Source organism: Lepisma saccharinum, chromosome 1 (genome assembly GCF_977018435.1).
Source record: "Lepisma saccharinum chromosome 1, izLepSacc3.1, whole genome shotgun sequence".
Taxonomy (NCBI): Eukaryota; Metazoa; Arthropoda; class Insecta; order Zygentoma; family Lepismatidae; genus Lepisma; species Lepisma saccharinum.
The window spans coordinates 136,440,953-136,456,897 of record NC_139229.1 but is presented as its reverse complement, the minus strand read 5'-3'; the positions used below and the strand labels follow the sequence as shown (position 1 = coordinate 136,456,897).

Sequence of the window (15,945 nt, the reverse complement as noted above, 5' to 3'; positions counted from 1 at the left end):
TGCTCACTTATTAACTTTCATAATTGTTTCATATAGGAGCATATTCTTATTTATCTTAATTGTTTATTTACAACATTTTATTCACTCCTCCTATGATTTTTATACTCTTCCTTTATGTATTTTGCATTTACTATAATATATATCTAATCGCTCTTCTCCGCTCCTAGTTTCTACAATGAACTCTGCTCTTCTTTATATGGCGTGCTGCCATCTATCGTCCATATTCTAGGAACTGTCCTTTTTATACATATGATCTGCCAATATTCAGAATTGTGCTATTTTATTAAAATAACAATACATTTCAGTCTGAAGAGCTTAGTTCTACTTTTGAGAATTATATTTACAAGAAGTACCAAGATTTTACAAAACTGACAAGTTGTTTTGAAGCTTAAATTCAATGTACTTTTCTGCCATCTTAAACGGTTATTATTAGTACAGGTAGTTCTGAATAACAAGTGACTCTCTTGACTCATATATGCAGCTGGTAGATTATATGAGTCTCGTTTCTAATTATCGATATGTATACATCAAATGCTTTGATGTTCACAACAAATAAAGCAGAGGAATTGCATCGTAACTGTCCTCCGCGAATAAAGCTTGCAGCATTTGCGTTCCGTTGCATCGTTCCACGAGCTGCGTCAATTTACGGTTTTGGATCCCATTTCCGTTTCCCTTTGCGTAACAATGGTGCGGTCAAATCGCACATTACCCAATCAACAAGGCTTTAAATATTAGTTGTGGAGGGTACGTCCCTGAAGTCCATCAGAATATTCCGTCTCGCTGTTCTGTTTCTACAGCTTCTCCCTTTGTACTTTTTTTCTCTTTCTCATTTTCGATTTTTCTTTCGCCCTTTCTGTCCTTTCATTCCTGTTCCCTCTTTCTCTACATTCCTACCTCTTTCCCCTTCTTTCTGGGTTTCACCCTAATTTCTGTCTTTCCCTCTCCTACCATCCCTGTTTTTATTTACATGTTTCTCTCACTTTTTCTATTTCCTTCTGTTTCTCTCACCTTCTCTCGTTGTATGTCCTTCTCCGGCCTTCTCTTCCATTATGTTTCTGTGTGTGTGTTCTTTCAGTGTCTCTCTCTCTCTCTCTCTCTCTCTCTAGCATTGCAAATTTCTTTCACTTTTCTACTTCTCTTCCTCTTTCATCGTCTGTTTTCCTTTTCTGTGTCCTCTTTCTCTCAAAGTTTGTTTATGTACACTTTATATTCAGATAAGACTGATTGGAACTGAATCTACGGTTTAAGTGGGAATCAAACCATTGTGCAATGTGCCTCCACCGGGGATCGAATCAGGGACCCCTTGTTAGCTAAACACCGCTACAGTGTTACCATTACACCATCTGGAGACCTCTTACTCTCGGCACTTGAAACACACATGGCAAACATAATCCACATACTCACCTTGACGTTTGTCTATCTTAGGACCTCTCTCGACACTTCATTTATTAAATCTCACCTATGCATAAGACTATATTGTATCTGCAGAATTAGGCATTTTAAAGTCAAGGCTGGAATTTTACTTTCGTTAACGTGATGTCTTACTTTCGTATTTCTTTTGTCTTCGACTACTACACAGACGACATTAAGGACTAGTGAAATGACCCGCTGTATTACAAGTAATAATAGTTAATGTTGATATATTTACAGAAACAGCAAATATAAAATACATTGGACACGTGTCTTGTGGAATTTACTTATCTTTTTTAAAATTTAACGAGACTGGAACCATGTCATCAACAACAGTTAAGAAACTCGGAAGTGCTGAGCAGAATGAGATTTGTAACATGACATGTGACACGTATTCGTCAATTTCATGTGAACGTGGAGACGAGTAATGTTCTTTTCTGTCCTTATTAGTTATTAACATGCATTTTTCTTCAGAACGTCAACAATATATCTGCTCAGCTTAGTATCAGAAATATAAAAAAACGTTCTGCAAGAACTATTTGATTTGAGTTTTTAATTCTAATGCCAAGTCAACTTTATACCGTTAGGTTAATCATGGAAAATATAAAAGACGAAAGTATTAAAGAAAAAAGAATGACCATAAGGAGAGAACCAGAATTTGTTAAAAGATCTTGTGCATGAGGATACCTCCGTCAGAATAATCGAGTCCACAAGACACGAAAAATAATCATAATTAACAAACATGAAAGTAAAAACCAAGAAGTACAAGGCACAAAAACATGAAGGCGATTACCTAACGGCAACAACGCATCTACACCTAGAGGGGAATCTTATATGAATGTTAAATAGTATTAACAATTTAGTTCACACTGAAAAGGGACATGTGGTGAAATAAGTAAAAAAAAATTAAATGTACTGAAACGGTCCATTTCTGACGAGACGGAACGTTCCGCTCCGGTCCATTTCGAGCCCTGTTTGAAGTTATTCTCAACAATTATAAATAATATTTATCTCTCTAAAAAAAAAAACAACAACAAAGCAGGAGCTCATGCAGAACAATATGTAAGTGAACATGTCTTGTGAGTAAAAGCGTATGTGGTGTAAATATGTTTGGAAAAGAAAGCAACCATTTACAGAGATATAAGAGGAACATTCATTCAAAGGAAATATTAAATAGTGGAAAAATAATATACAATGCATTACAAATAAATAATTTATTGTCTCCAACTTGACCTCTTTGTTTTTTTACGTCCAGAATTCAATTCTTAATTCCTTCCTTTCCTTCGCGTATACACATATACACTGGTGGACAAAAACATGGCATTAGCACCAACTTGAACAAAAAAAATATGGCGACACTTCGTACTGGAAGAAAGGAGAGTAACTTGAAATGCAGTGCAGGTATTTTTTAAATGCAGAATTCAGATAGCTTGTGATTCTCTTAGATTTTTTCTCAACTTTCAATTATATTATTTTCTTAGAAAAACTCTTTTTAAACTCAAAAAACAAAAAAAGCAGAATAAAATATTTGTAAAAAGTAGCTCATATTCTTAGAAATGAGAATAATAAACCAACAAAAAGAACAAAACAAACGTACAACCATTTTGACTAAGTCTTTGAAAAAACTGTTAGAACATTACACAACAGATACTTAAAATGTCTTTTTTGCATTTCTTAACACATAATATGGCATAGTGTTTTTCTTCTTTTATACATAAGTACGTGAAGAATGATCCGTGTAGACATATAGATTATATATGTATATATATAGAACCTTAAACATATATATATATAAAACTCAGAACATATCTTTGATAATATGCAGAAATCTAATCATTCCTCAACGACACATATCCTTGACTTCTCATACTCATCTCGAGATATACAACGATGACATATATATGCATATATACATGTACAATAACAACATATGAAAGAACAGGGGTTCGAACTAAGTACCTGGGTGTTGGGAGATGGCTATATGCAACAATGTTACTCTATCTTAACTGTTTTACTAGACTCATGATTTCAGACACACAGAACAGATGCACACTGGCCAGAAAATAGTTCTAGATTTTCAATTCCATCTGTCAAATTAAGTAGCTCTGTCTCACTCTTTCTCTGGTGTACAACGTCACAGTTACACTAGTACATAAGCACACATGCTACAAATTAAAAGATTCTTTCTGAACATTCAGCACTTGTACCAAGTTCCTCATTTCAATTTGTTAATGTCTTACTTGTTCTCTTGCTATGATAACAAACGTGCTGTACAGAACACAGTCCTTGGTGTTTGCTATATGTACACATTTTAACTCCACAAAGCCATTGCATATTGTCAGAATAGAGATTATGTTCCTTTTTTTAAAAAAAATGACTTAAAAATAGAAATGAAATAGCTAAATTGGGACAATTAATATGAAAACAAATGTGTACAAGGGGAAAAATTAACCAATCGTGGTAGCTCCTTGAAATGTGCAGCTTTCAAAGCACGGTTCCATAAATAAATCCTTGCAGTAGACATCTGTCTCCTCACTTTTGCTTATCGTTAATTTTTGATGCATTGTTATAGATTTCAACCTGCTGAACCCGAATCTGGCACTGTTTTTGTCGTAGTGTCAATATTTTGGGAGATAAAGCTATAATGTTATTGCTTCTCACAGTAATAGAATAATGTCTATGTTTAAATATCCTAATCCTAAATGGTAGTTCAGTGTGTACATACTTACTTCTGGTATTCAATGAAGGTAGGTTAATTGTGTTTTCAATTGTTTGTGACTACATAATGATTTACTTTCAACTTGTGATGCTTAACAATTGTACGCCAGAAGGAAGGAAGTGTAAATTACAAACAGACTAATTCTGTTTTGCATGTGGATATTGCATTGGGTAAAAGCAAGTTAAACCACTGCGTCTGGAACAAAATTGCATGAAGCTGCAAAGCTTGCTTTGAAATGTTTATCGGTGACCTCAACATGGCATGGTCTCTACAAGTGTCTTGTGGTATCTTCCCGTCACCACTATAACATTGTCTGCAAAGAAGGCCAATCATACTGTTTGCAATTCCCAGTAATTTGGCGGGAACCTGGAAACCACTAAAGAGGACTGTTATGTTGGTCGGGTTGACTTGAAAATTTTAAAGAGCAGCAAGAACGTAGCACCCTCCATTGTGCCTGTTCCAAGCAGTGATGCGCCGTCCATTCCCTTACCTCCCGTAATCAACACCAGTTGAAGAATCATGTGATACAGATAGTGAGATGGCTGTGTTGTTGAGAAGGGTATAATTGAATCAGAATGTGCTGGATGATCTTATTAAATATTTACAATTCCTAAATAGTAAGCATGAACTTTAGCTTCACTACTGAATGGATGAGCCTTTTTCCCCCTTCCAGTAAAAGAAGTAAGTACTAATGTAGACACAGCGGTTTCATATTGTTTTTCTTCACAAGATTCGTTGTGCTACTCTTCTGACGTATGTGGTTTGTTTGATGGAGAGTTCCAACAGTAGTCGGAGTGTTCTAAACGGTGCAATTCCTGTTCACCTTACAGCTTTCCCCAAAGAATAACAACAACAAACAATCACTTTAAAATGTAGATTGCTACCATTGTGTTTCTAAGTTAACATATTTTTTGCAGTTACTTCCAAATTACGTCGTCCTATTTTAAACTTTTTTGTATCATATACGTGTAGTGCAGCAGAAATCACTTCATTATCATAACAAGCAAATGAAAGTACTGAATTACTGACAGTTAAATTGCTTTCTTTGTCATCAGGGTGTATCAGTTTGCATTCATTTATTGAGTTTGTGTATTTCTACCATAAAGTCCACAATCGTCGTAGCATGTTCAGCAGAGACATTTAAATAAAATTGAAAATGTATCTTGCTTTGAATTATTCTCTTACTTATTAAGTTAACTACATTTGGCGTTTTAAAAAAACATAAATTGCATATACGTATCATCCTAAACGTTGACACTACGGCGAAATGGACGGCATATTCGTAATCAGCAGGACCGAATTGCGAAGAAACCGCTGAGAAATCAATATAAGCGCAAAGTTGATTAACATTTGTATACCAGTGTTATAATCGAATTTAAAATGTGGTGCAATACTGAGGAACCAACTGAATATCATGAAATATGAAGAATAGGATTTCTATTTCATGTGCTAATATATTCGGAACTACTATCAAACAGCCAAATAATAGTAGCACATAGCAGAGAATAGAAAGAAAACTGCTGGAAGTTCTTGCATGTAACAACGGACGAAATAATAGAAACTTTAATGTTTGCTTCATATGTAGAATAAATTTCTCGCCGAGATATCAATGAAAGAAAATCGAAGTTGTAAAAGCAGCAACGGTATTGAATGCTCACAATGCAATGATATATGAGGGAAAATATGATGGGCAACGAGAAATGGATGAGAAAACAATATCAAGTTTAGGAGACAATACAAAATAAGATAATCACCCATATACTCAATAAGGAGAAACAATACAAGATAGTGAAACAAATGGCATAACGATAAATACTGGGAATCATTTAAAAGTTCTTTCATACAGAACATAGACAACAGAAAGTAAACAACTTTGTTTTCAAATCATGTGCCTCTACAAAATGCTTGCAAAAGAGCTGTTCTGTAAACTTTCTGCATATGCTGCAAGTTCTTCACCACTTCATGAGAGTACATTTACATTTGCCAATGTATGTGAAAAACTGGAACCAAACATTGAATATTTCTGAAACAGAAATACGATAAATGGAATGTTTTTGAACTATCAACAAATTTCAAGGTTATAATAAAATCTCAAAGTTAGTATAAACTTTGATTTCCAGCTTAGAATTTACATGAAAAGTAAATATTGTGTCCGCAACATAGAAGAATGACGAAACAAAACCAAAAAAAATCTGTGTTATGTGTAAAAATATGAAGAGTCTAAATACCAATAGATCTTCACAACCAAACCATCCAACCAGTTTTTTTCTTTTTTATCTAATCTTGTTATGAGAGTAAAAATTTTGTTTAAAGGAATAATTCAATTGAGAAAGGGCTTATACAAATGATGCCCGTAAATCTGATGAACACAAGAAACCTTGTCACTGACAAGGAGTCATAACTCCCATCGTAACATTGGTTGTTTGGTGTGAGAATCTTAGCCTGCAAGAAATTGACGTTCTAGAAGGTCACCAGTTACCAAACACTATTACTTCAGCAGTCACAGAGTTTCATTGATAGAAAACAAATTTTTATGAAATATTTAATTATTTTGATTTGTGTCGTGCTTTGAAAGGTGGACATTTCGTTGAATTTCAATTTATTAAAGCTTATCGGGGTCGATTTAAAAGTACGGAAAAGACACTCATCAGGTACGGATTGTAAAGGTCGAGGGAGGAACAGAAAAGAAGTACAGAAAGGGTTACGTAGATGAGATGCTTCTTTCACTGCACGGAAGCCTCAGCCCTGTTACTGGCTTCGTTATTATGACTCGAACAGTAAAACTTTTTGTGTGCAATGAATGTTGAGAGATAGTTAAACGAGATATCACATGATTTGCAGTACTTTGGTCCAGCCTTCTTTAACTGGGCTTGAAGGCTAGGATCGTTCAGAATATCCTCCGCTGATATGACTGGGTTCGAGTCCTTGCTGTTGCTGGAAGCAGCGGCCTGCTCCTGTTCCGCGTCCGATATCGTCTCCTCCTTTTTCACGACGACGTCTTCGGCGATGACGCTGCTGCAACTCGCTTCGTCGTGAACGGTCGTCCGTCCGTCGGGTCCGTCCTCGACGGTACTGGAACACGTCGACCCATCGGCCACCTTACCCTCGGACGAAGACGTGGACCCGACGTCTTCCGATACGCCCTTGTGCACTAGCTTCACATGACGCACGACGTTCCCCTTGTACGTCGAGCTGTAGTTGCATATGTCGCAGAAGTGCAGCTTCTCGAGACGCGACCCGGAAGCCGGTCCCGGAGAAACCACTTCCGGAGTTTCGCTCTTGATGCTTACTTCTTCCGGTGACAGGTCCGGCGGAAGGTCGGGTGTCTGAGCGGAACGCTGGGGTAACGCTGGCTCGACAGGCGGTTGGCTGTTCTGACCACTCGGTTGCAGATCGCTGTCGTCGCCCAAGATGCAAGAGATGTAGTTCTCCTCCTGTAGGTCGCCGGAACGTTTCTCGAAGTGCATGCGTATGTGCGTTCTCATCCCACGTAGCGTGTTTCCCTTGTAGCGGCATATCGTGCACCGGAACGCCTTTATACCGGCGTGTGTTTCCATGTGCTTCTGCGCCGCGCTGGCTGTGGGGCTGTAGACGTCGCAGCACGGACACTTCCAACCGGCGGATCCGTTCCCGACTGTCGTTCCTGCGTGCGAGCAATGGTGGCTTGCGAACTGTTCGTCGGGCATCACCACTTTGCACTTGGGGCATCGCCTGAATCCCTTTTCCCCGGACCCTTCTGCCGGTTTCATGTAGTCCCTCTTCGGGCAGTAATACATTTGGTGCGCTTGGAGATTGTCGAAGGATGTGAACTTGATACCGCAAGCCATGCATATGAACTGAAACAGCGGTTTGGCGTTGTAGAGAGGGGGAGGTATCAGAGTGGGACTGTCTCTAGTCCGTTCTTTGGAGGAAGGGGAGACTGGGGAGGCCTCCGGTGAGGATGCCTGAGAAGTGGCTGTAGCTGCGGTCGCGGTCGCAGGCGCTGGAGAATTTGACGTCACAGATCCTTGGTTCGAGTTCTCCTCCGCCGCGGGATCTTTGCCTTCAGCCTTACCAGATGAAGATTCCTGAAATCTTGCCGAACAATAGTGCTTCTTGTGAGCAACGTAATTCTCGTGCTTGCAGAATACAATGTTGCACTCTTTACACTTCGACACGCCCTGCTTGACCAGAACTTGAGGCTGTATGGGTGGCAATACTGTAGCCGGAGATGGCGCGAGAAGGGACTCCTGAGACACCATCCTGAGTGCGATCTCCGGTGGGATTCCGGGTAACAACGGAAGAATCGGAGCCAGAAGCTCCGGGCGTTGCAGAGGAGGTAGCTGTAGATGCTTAGGTCCTTTGATCACTCCCGGTCCTTGCTTGCTTGCCACGCGAGGTTCCGAAAGCAGTTTCTGGGTCACTACGGTCGAGGCGACATGTCCCGATGCAGCCGCCGTCGAGACGGCCGCAGCAGCGAGAAGGATGTCTGCCACGTTCAGTGCATCAGGAGACGACGTTATCACATGGTTGACTTTGGTGGACTGCGCGTTGACGACGCTCTGGAGCTTTGCCGGCGACGTGTTGTTCGGGATCGTCAACCGCGGGGAACGGGTGGACAGCGGAGACGCAGACTTGCTTCTGCTCTCGCTGCCGCTGCTGGCGACAGGCTTTGGGCTCGGGCTGAGGCTCTCGGCTTCCGATCCGCGAGGGCCTACCTTCGAGTCCGACCGCGAGGAAGCCGGGGACAGCGCGACTCCGGGGGACACCGGAGCGGCGGAGGATGAGATGGATCTGGCACTTGGAGATTTTGGCGAGCCCGAGTTGGACTCTCTGTTTTCCTTCTCTTCTTCACCTGGAGATTCGTGAGGTCGCTTGAGGCTGAGGTCCAGTGGGACGTCTCCCTGGACAGGTCGCTTGACGTCGCGCTTGCTCTGCGGCTCCGGCTGCTGGGGCGAGTCCGGGCTGCTGGAAGTCTGCTGGTGAGCTTGGCTTCTGCTCGCTGGAAGATCCTCCTTCGGTGGCGGCATGTGGTGCAGGGTGGAACCAGCCAGCGCCGGCATCGGCTGCAGGGTGCCGTTGGGAAGAACAATGCAGGCATTCTGCGTGGGTAGCATCCCGCCAGGAAGTAGGCTGGCGCTTTGGAAAACTGAGTACGGCACGATGAGCACCGGATTCGTGGGCAGCGCGAGCAGCGGCTGCTGATTCGTCGCCGTGCCCAGGAGAGATTCGGCGGGAGAGGCTGGCGTCGCGCCGGGAGTCGAACCCAACCTCCTCTGCTGCTCGCCGTCGGCAGGGGAAGGAGTCGTCGAACCAGGTGCCTTCACACCCTTGACCACGTGCCTCGTGCTGCAGTAGTGCTGCTTGTGGGCACGGAACGTCTTCACGGACGAGAACCGGATGTCGCAGTCTTGGCAGTACCTGTCCAAAGGAGGAGGGGAGATGCCGACCAACCCTTCCCCCCGCCCGTCCTCCAGGACCCCGTTCGTGGAGTGCGGGGACGTCGGGGTGGCGCTGTGCATCCTCATGTGGCGGTTGAGGCTGACCTTCTTGTCGGCGCTGTAGGAGCAGTGAGGACACGAATACTGGCGACCAGTCTTCGGAGCTTTGGATGGAGTCTCGCCGTCGTCTCCCTGGACCGAGTCAGATTCATCTCGCGAGGCTGCGGCTGTTCCATCGTTGGATGCTGTGCTGCCTTTCCCGTCTCCACTGCCTTCTCCATCGCTGTCGCGGCCTGTAATGGAAACAAATTCCGTAAGAAACCATGCAACAAAGAGGCACCATCAATAAAATGTATACAGAACAACGCAAGGACCTCCATTGAACTTTAAAGATCCTTCTTTATAAGGACTAATGAATCCATAATTTTTGTAGGAATATGAATTAAGAATACATATGTGTCTACTGCAATATGAGAAAGAATGAAGGAAACAAAAAAGAAAGAGAAAACGGAAGGAACACACAGATAGATAAAATGTGTGGGAGATAGGAAAAAATGAGGTACACACAGATAGAAAAGATGAGAGAGAGAGAGAGATAAACAGAGGGAAGGAGAAAGGGAGATTAAAACAAAGAGGACATTTCTTCATCATTAGTGCATATCTTAACCCTGAACTAAAGTTTGCAGACAGAGCACCAACGTTTTCTACAATACTTGCGGTTCCAAATAACTAAATTGATTTTCAAAAACATTAAAAAAATATAATTGGAATTCCATGTCGAACATTCAAAATAATATTGCAGATTATATTCAGTGTTATGTATATACCTAGGTGTATGTGTGTGTGTGTGTGTGTGTGTGTGTTTTTATGTATGTATGTATACGAATGGGAGAGGAAATAAGAGTTTACAGAATTCTTGTTGGGAAACCTGTAGGAAGGCAAAGACGAAGATGGAGGGATAACGTTCAGATGGACCTAGAGGAAATCGATAAGGGTGGAAAAGATTGGATTGATTTTGCCCAGGATAGGGACAGATTGAAGGCTTGTATTGCTGCGGACATAAACCTTCGGGTTTAGAAATCCTAGAGAGTTAGTTAGTTAGCTATATATATGTACGTGTGTATATATACACACACCAAAATATCTCTCTCTCTCTCTCTCTCTGTTTGTGTGTGTGTGTGTGTGTGTGATGGTGTGTGTGTGTGTGTGTGTGTGTGTGTGTGTTGTGTGTGTGTGTGTGTGTGTTGTGTGTTTGTGTGTGTGTGTGTGCAGCGACATACCCAGGGACAAAGCTTTCCTAGAAAATAACACAAAATGAGCAAATAAAAAGTAAAACAAACGCTGAATGTGTACATTTAAAAAACGTGTCAAGTCTTCATTATACCCTCATATAATTTTGTAAACTTCTATCTCTAGGAAGTGACTAGTATTGTTGAGGAAACTTTCCTGCAACTATGAACTCTAGGGAAAATTCGGCTTCCTAAAATATCGATACCACCCTCGTTTACACACATGGAGAATATCTGGTCTATTCTCTGTTCGTTGTAAGAACGAAGTAATGTAAACAAATACATGTGGTTTCTGATAAAATCCTATTGGTTGCACCAATGGCATCTGCGCAAGAATCTTGCGCGTAGCAAAATAGTGCATGCGATCAAGCCTGCTGTATTAAAGTTCTGGAACTTTGTATTATGAGCTGTACAGCTACAGCCAATATATTCATGAACAAAGCAACACCAGCGTAAGTCATAGGAAAAGAACTATTTCTCAGAAGTCACGTGAATTTCTTTCCGTTAACTTTGTTCTTGCAGTGGATGGAGAATAGATTGTTCTGTGGTTACAGAATTAGCCTACAACCAGAAAGATCTGTCTTGAGAAAGTATCCCACAAGATGCTGCAAGACAATATTAAATTCTAACATCAGATGTTTTTCCAGCACAACTTAGAAAAAAACCCTTTATTTCACTGTGGGTTTCTTTGGAAGGGATTGGGACGACTGAAGGAGTATTTAAACCAAAAAAGGGACAAATCTGTTGAGATACAGATCTCGAGTTTCGGGAGACTTCTTGGAATCAGATGATTAAGCCACTAAAAGCAAATCGTTGTTCGAGTCTGGCATTAATTAGCGAAAAGTTGATGCGACATTGCGTCTTCGGGATAAACGCTTGTTGTGAACTTGTATGTATGCACAGCCAGTCGTGAATTTTTAGCTACACTTCAGGAAATTCTCGTCAAAATAAACATCTTGGGATGAATACTTTCAACTTAATATTCACCAACGACTTTGTCAATGTGCAACAGTGACAACACAAAACCAGATAAAAACCAAATATACATGTCAATCACACAATGAACACACACAAACACATCTGGTATGAGCACATTAAATCAGTTGCAAAAATTGGCAATTATAGCGTAAAGAGGTGCGAGTTCGTAAGCTATTTTATCATGGCCTTTTAAAAATTTAATGGTGATATCAAAGTAAACTGGTGTGGTAGAGATAAAGTAGTAGTGTACCTCTCCTTTCATGAGTTACACTTACCTTTGTAGAAGGCAGGAAATAGGAAAGAATGCGTTTACTTCAGCAGAATGCATTTCTGGCTACAAGAAAGGAAAGTAGGGGTAGTCTATATTTGAGAGGATGCAAGTTCATTCTTGGACTACACAGCTTGGAAAGGGGACGTTCGTTTGGGGAAATTGTAAGGAGAGAAAGGGGAATGTCGAGTGAGAAGTACAGAGAAGTTAAGAGAGAGGGGAATGTCGAGTGAGAAGTACAGAGAAGTTAAGAGAGAGGGGAATATCGAGTGAGAAGTACAGAGAAGTTAAGAGAGAGAGGAATGTCGAGTGTGAAGTACAGAGAAGTTAAGAGAGAGAGGAATGTCGAGTGAGAAGTACAGAGAAGTTAAGAGAGAGGGGAATGTCGAGTGAGAAGTACAGAGAAGTTAAGGGAGAGTGGAATATTGAGTGAGAAATACAGAGAAGTTAAGAGAGAGAGGAATGTCGAGTGAGAAGTACAGAGAAGTTAAGAGAGAGAGAGAGAGAGAGAGAGAGAGGAATGTCGAGTGAGAAGTACAGAGAAGTTAAGAGAGAGAGGAATATCGAGTGAGAAGTACAGAGAAGTTAAGAGAGAGGGGAATGTCGAGTGAGAAGTACAGAGAAGTTAAGGGAGAGTGGAATATCGAGTGAGAAGTACAGAGAAGTTAAAAAAAGAGAGAGAGGAATGTCGAGTGAGAAGTACAGAAAAGTTAAGAGAGAGAAGAATGTCGAGTGAGAAGTACAGAGAAGTTAAGGGAGAGAGGAATGTCGAGTGAGAAGTACAGAGAAGTTAAGAGAGATAGGAATGTCTAGTGAGAAGTACAGAGAAGTTAAGAGAGAGAGAGAGGAATGTCGAGTGAGAAGTACAGAGAAGTTAAGAGACAGTTTAAGAGACTAACGGAAGCGTGTGTGAAAGTCAACTTTGGAGCTATTATTGATCATCTTTTCGAGAACGAGATAGGTAATATCCTTTTCTCGAACAGTGCTGATGCAGTCTTAAGGTCATTTAATCTGAAATGTGTGAGTTGCCATTCATTTAAGAGTAGTACAGGTTTACATTTATCTAGGTACCTCAGCAAGTGAAGATCCAGCATAAGCGAGTGGCTATGAGGCCCCACCACTGACCTCAGGGGAGCTCCACCCTGAAACTCACAAATTAAATCTAAAGAAGCATCTACTGTCCAAACAATAGTGTCTGGATTTGTCTTTTCTGTAATGAATAGGAATGAGGTATTGGTTTTTTGTAGTATTAGCTGTAATAATTCTATTCTAATTGTGGTTTTAGATTTAAGTCTGTACCTTCGGTACATTAATTGTTTTACATTATAGGTATGAATGTTTCATTTTTATTTTTTATTTTTACTCTTTCTACTGCAACAATGATTTTCAAGACGTGTTAAAGTGTCAATTGTAATATGTTTTTTTTTAAGGGTTTGTTGTAAGAACGGCCCGCGAAGCCGAAACACGCCCTCTCAATAAAGACGATATTATTATTATTATTATTATTATAACGATTCCCCCCTTTGGTTCGATGGTGGAGGTGTGGCGTTAAAGAAAAAAGGATATTGTCTGTCTCGTTCTCGAAGAGATGATCAATGTCCAAAGTTGACTTTCACACACACTTCCATTAGTCTCTTAAACTGTCTCTTAACTTCCTTGTACTTCTCACTCGAGATTCCTCTCTCTTTCTCTCTTAACTTCTCTGTACTTCTCACTCGACATTCCCCTCTCTCTCCTTGCAATTTCCCCAAACGAACGTCGCCTTTCCAAGCTAAAAACCGACTGTGTAGTCTGAACTTGACTGAACTTGCATCCTCTCAGATATAAACTCCTCCTACTTCCTTTCCTGTAGCCAGAAATGCATTCTGCTGAAGTAAACACATTATTTCCTATTTCCTGCCTTCTACAAAGGTAAGTGTAACTCATGAAAGGAGAGGTACACTACGAACTTCTTGATTTAATTTCGTGTAAACGATTTTATAACTAAAAGATGTAGCCACCAATTTCATCAATATTTAGGTCAAACTATTTTGTGGATTATTCCACATTTGAAAACATCTTAAGCATAATTTTGATTAAATCCCGCCACGTATGATTGCTATGTTATAAGTACGAAAACTTTTTTAACTTTCCGATATATTCTCCTTGCTCGTACCAATACGTACGTACGATTTGCAAAAAAATCAACTAATTTTCATATTCAATAAGAACTAAGATATATATATTTGCCTATGTCATCTATACCTTACGTGACGTCAATTCTAGAATTTGTAATTCTACATTGGTATGCAATTGTTTTCTCTCCTTAATAATTTCAAACGGGCCCAAAATATTATTATGAGGTGAGGCCAAGGGGGTAAAGCCAAAAGCGAATACGCTTTTTATTTATTCCTGTCTCACTGTTGATTGTTGCAATTACTTGTCTGAAATGCTATAACATGAGCTCGAAGGCAGCACTTAAAGCCAACAGTGTTTGTTTAAGGCTGGTCGCTAAATACTGAATGGTATGACCTGCCACAAATCTTAGCAGTGGCGAGGTAAGTGATTCTCGTAAGGGTGGGCTCAGGGTGGAATAAATATTTTCAGGTAGGTTCTGCTTCCTTTCCTATTTTTCCTATTTGACTCCCTTTCTTTCTATCTTCCCCTCCTCGTTCTTTACTTGTATCTTTGTTCCTTTCTTTCTATATTTCTCTTTCTTCCTTCCTCTCCTCTTGTTTCCTTTCGGTTTTCTCTCTTTCCATGTTTCTCTATCTCTTCCATTTTTCCATCCTTCATTCTCTCTCTTTCCTTCTTCCATATTTTTAAACTTACTTTTTCTTGTCTATTTTTCTTTGTCTCTTTCTTCCTTTCTCTCTCTCTCTCTTATTTTCTTCCTGTCCTCCTCTCTCTTTCCGTGTGTGTATCTCTTCCCTCATTGTCTATTCATCAACTGTTCCTCTATCTCTTCCTCAATTCCTATCTTTTCTTCTCACTTCTTCCTTCCCCTATCTTTTTCTTTCATAACCCTCTTTTATTTTTATCTTTTCTTCCTATGTTTCCCATTCCCTCGATTTCCTTCTGTCTATATACAATATCTTCCTTTCTCTGTCTCTTGTTTTCTTTCTGTCTCCGTCTTTCTCTCTTTCTTTCTTTCCATCTTACTTTTTCTTTTTCCTTTCTTCTTTTTTCCCTGTTTCTCCATCTCGTTCAGTCACTTTCTGTCACATTATTTCTATATTTTTCTCACATTTTTATTACATGATTCTGGAAATTTCTCTTGTAGTCTGCTAAGGTAGGCACGACAATGGGCTAAGATAATTTGACGGTGGGAGTTGGAGTCCATCCTCAACGCGAATAAAGAGAGAGAGAGATTGAAAGGAAAAAGTCACAACGGTTGTAAACTGACTATCAGAACAAGACAAAGAATCGGCTCGGCACCCCGTCCCACCTTCCCCCACAAAGAGAAGAGAGTCAGTCCCTTGCTTCCGTCGACAGTTCAAGATCTGTGCTGAGGAAGATGGACTGGTCGAATGTGGGACAGCATATCGGATTGCATCTACGCAGCTGGGCTATAAGCTTGGCGATCCCTCTGGAGGTGCATCTCCAGCCAAGCGAGCTTCTTTCGGACTGTTCAAACAAACCATTAGCCGCCCTCCACACGCACCCATTCTTCTTACTTTCAGGGCTGTTTTCGGCGGAGATGATAAACGAATCAATGGGGCTCTTAAAAGGGCTGCTAACACAAAAGCAATTCCGAAGAAATACTGCGAAAAAGAAAATGAATGAAGATATATATTTTTAAAAGTATACAATACTTTCTCCATCTCTTGAACTTAAAATCATTTTTTACTTTCTATGCATGTGGGTTGTTGGTTTTTTTTC

At 40.5% G+C, this 15,945-nt stretch overlaps 1 protein-coding gene across 3 annotated transcripts in view; it reads right to left on the bottom strand.

The window, feature by feature from the left end:
- Positions 1 to 2,615: 2,615 nt before the first annotated feature.
- The window catches only part of ush (Zinc finger protein ush), a 427,102-nt gene continuing 413,772 nt past the window's right edge, over positions 2,616 to 15,945 (bottom strand). For all 3 annotated transcript variants that reach the window (XM_083138916.1, XM_083138908.1, XM_083138926.1), the window contains one exon: positions 2,616 to 9,842. In XM_083138916.1, coding sequence (XP_082995042.1) covers positions 6,853 to 9,842 — 2,990 coding nt within the window. In that variant the 3' untranslated portion in view covers positions 2,616 to 6,852. The remainder of the gene's footprint in view (positions 9,843 to 15,945) is intronic.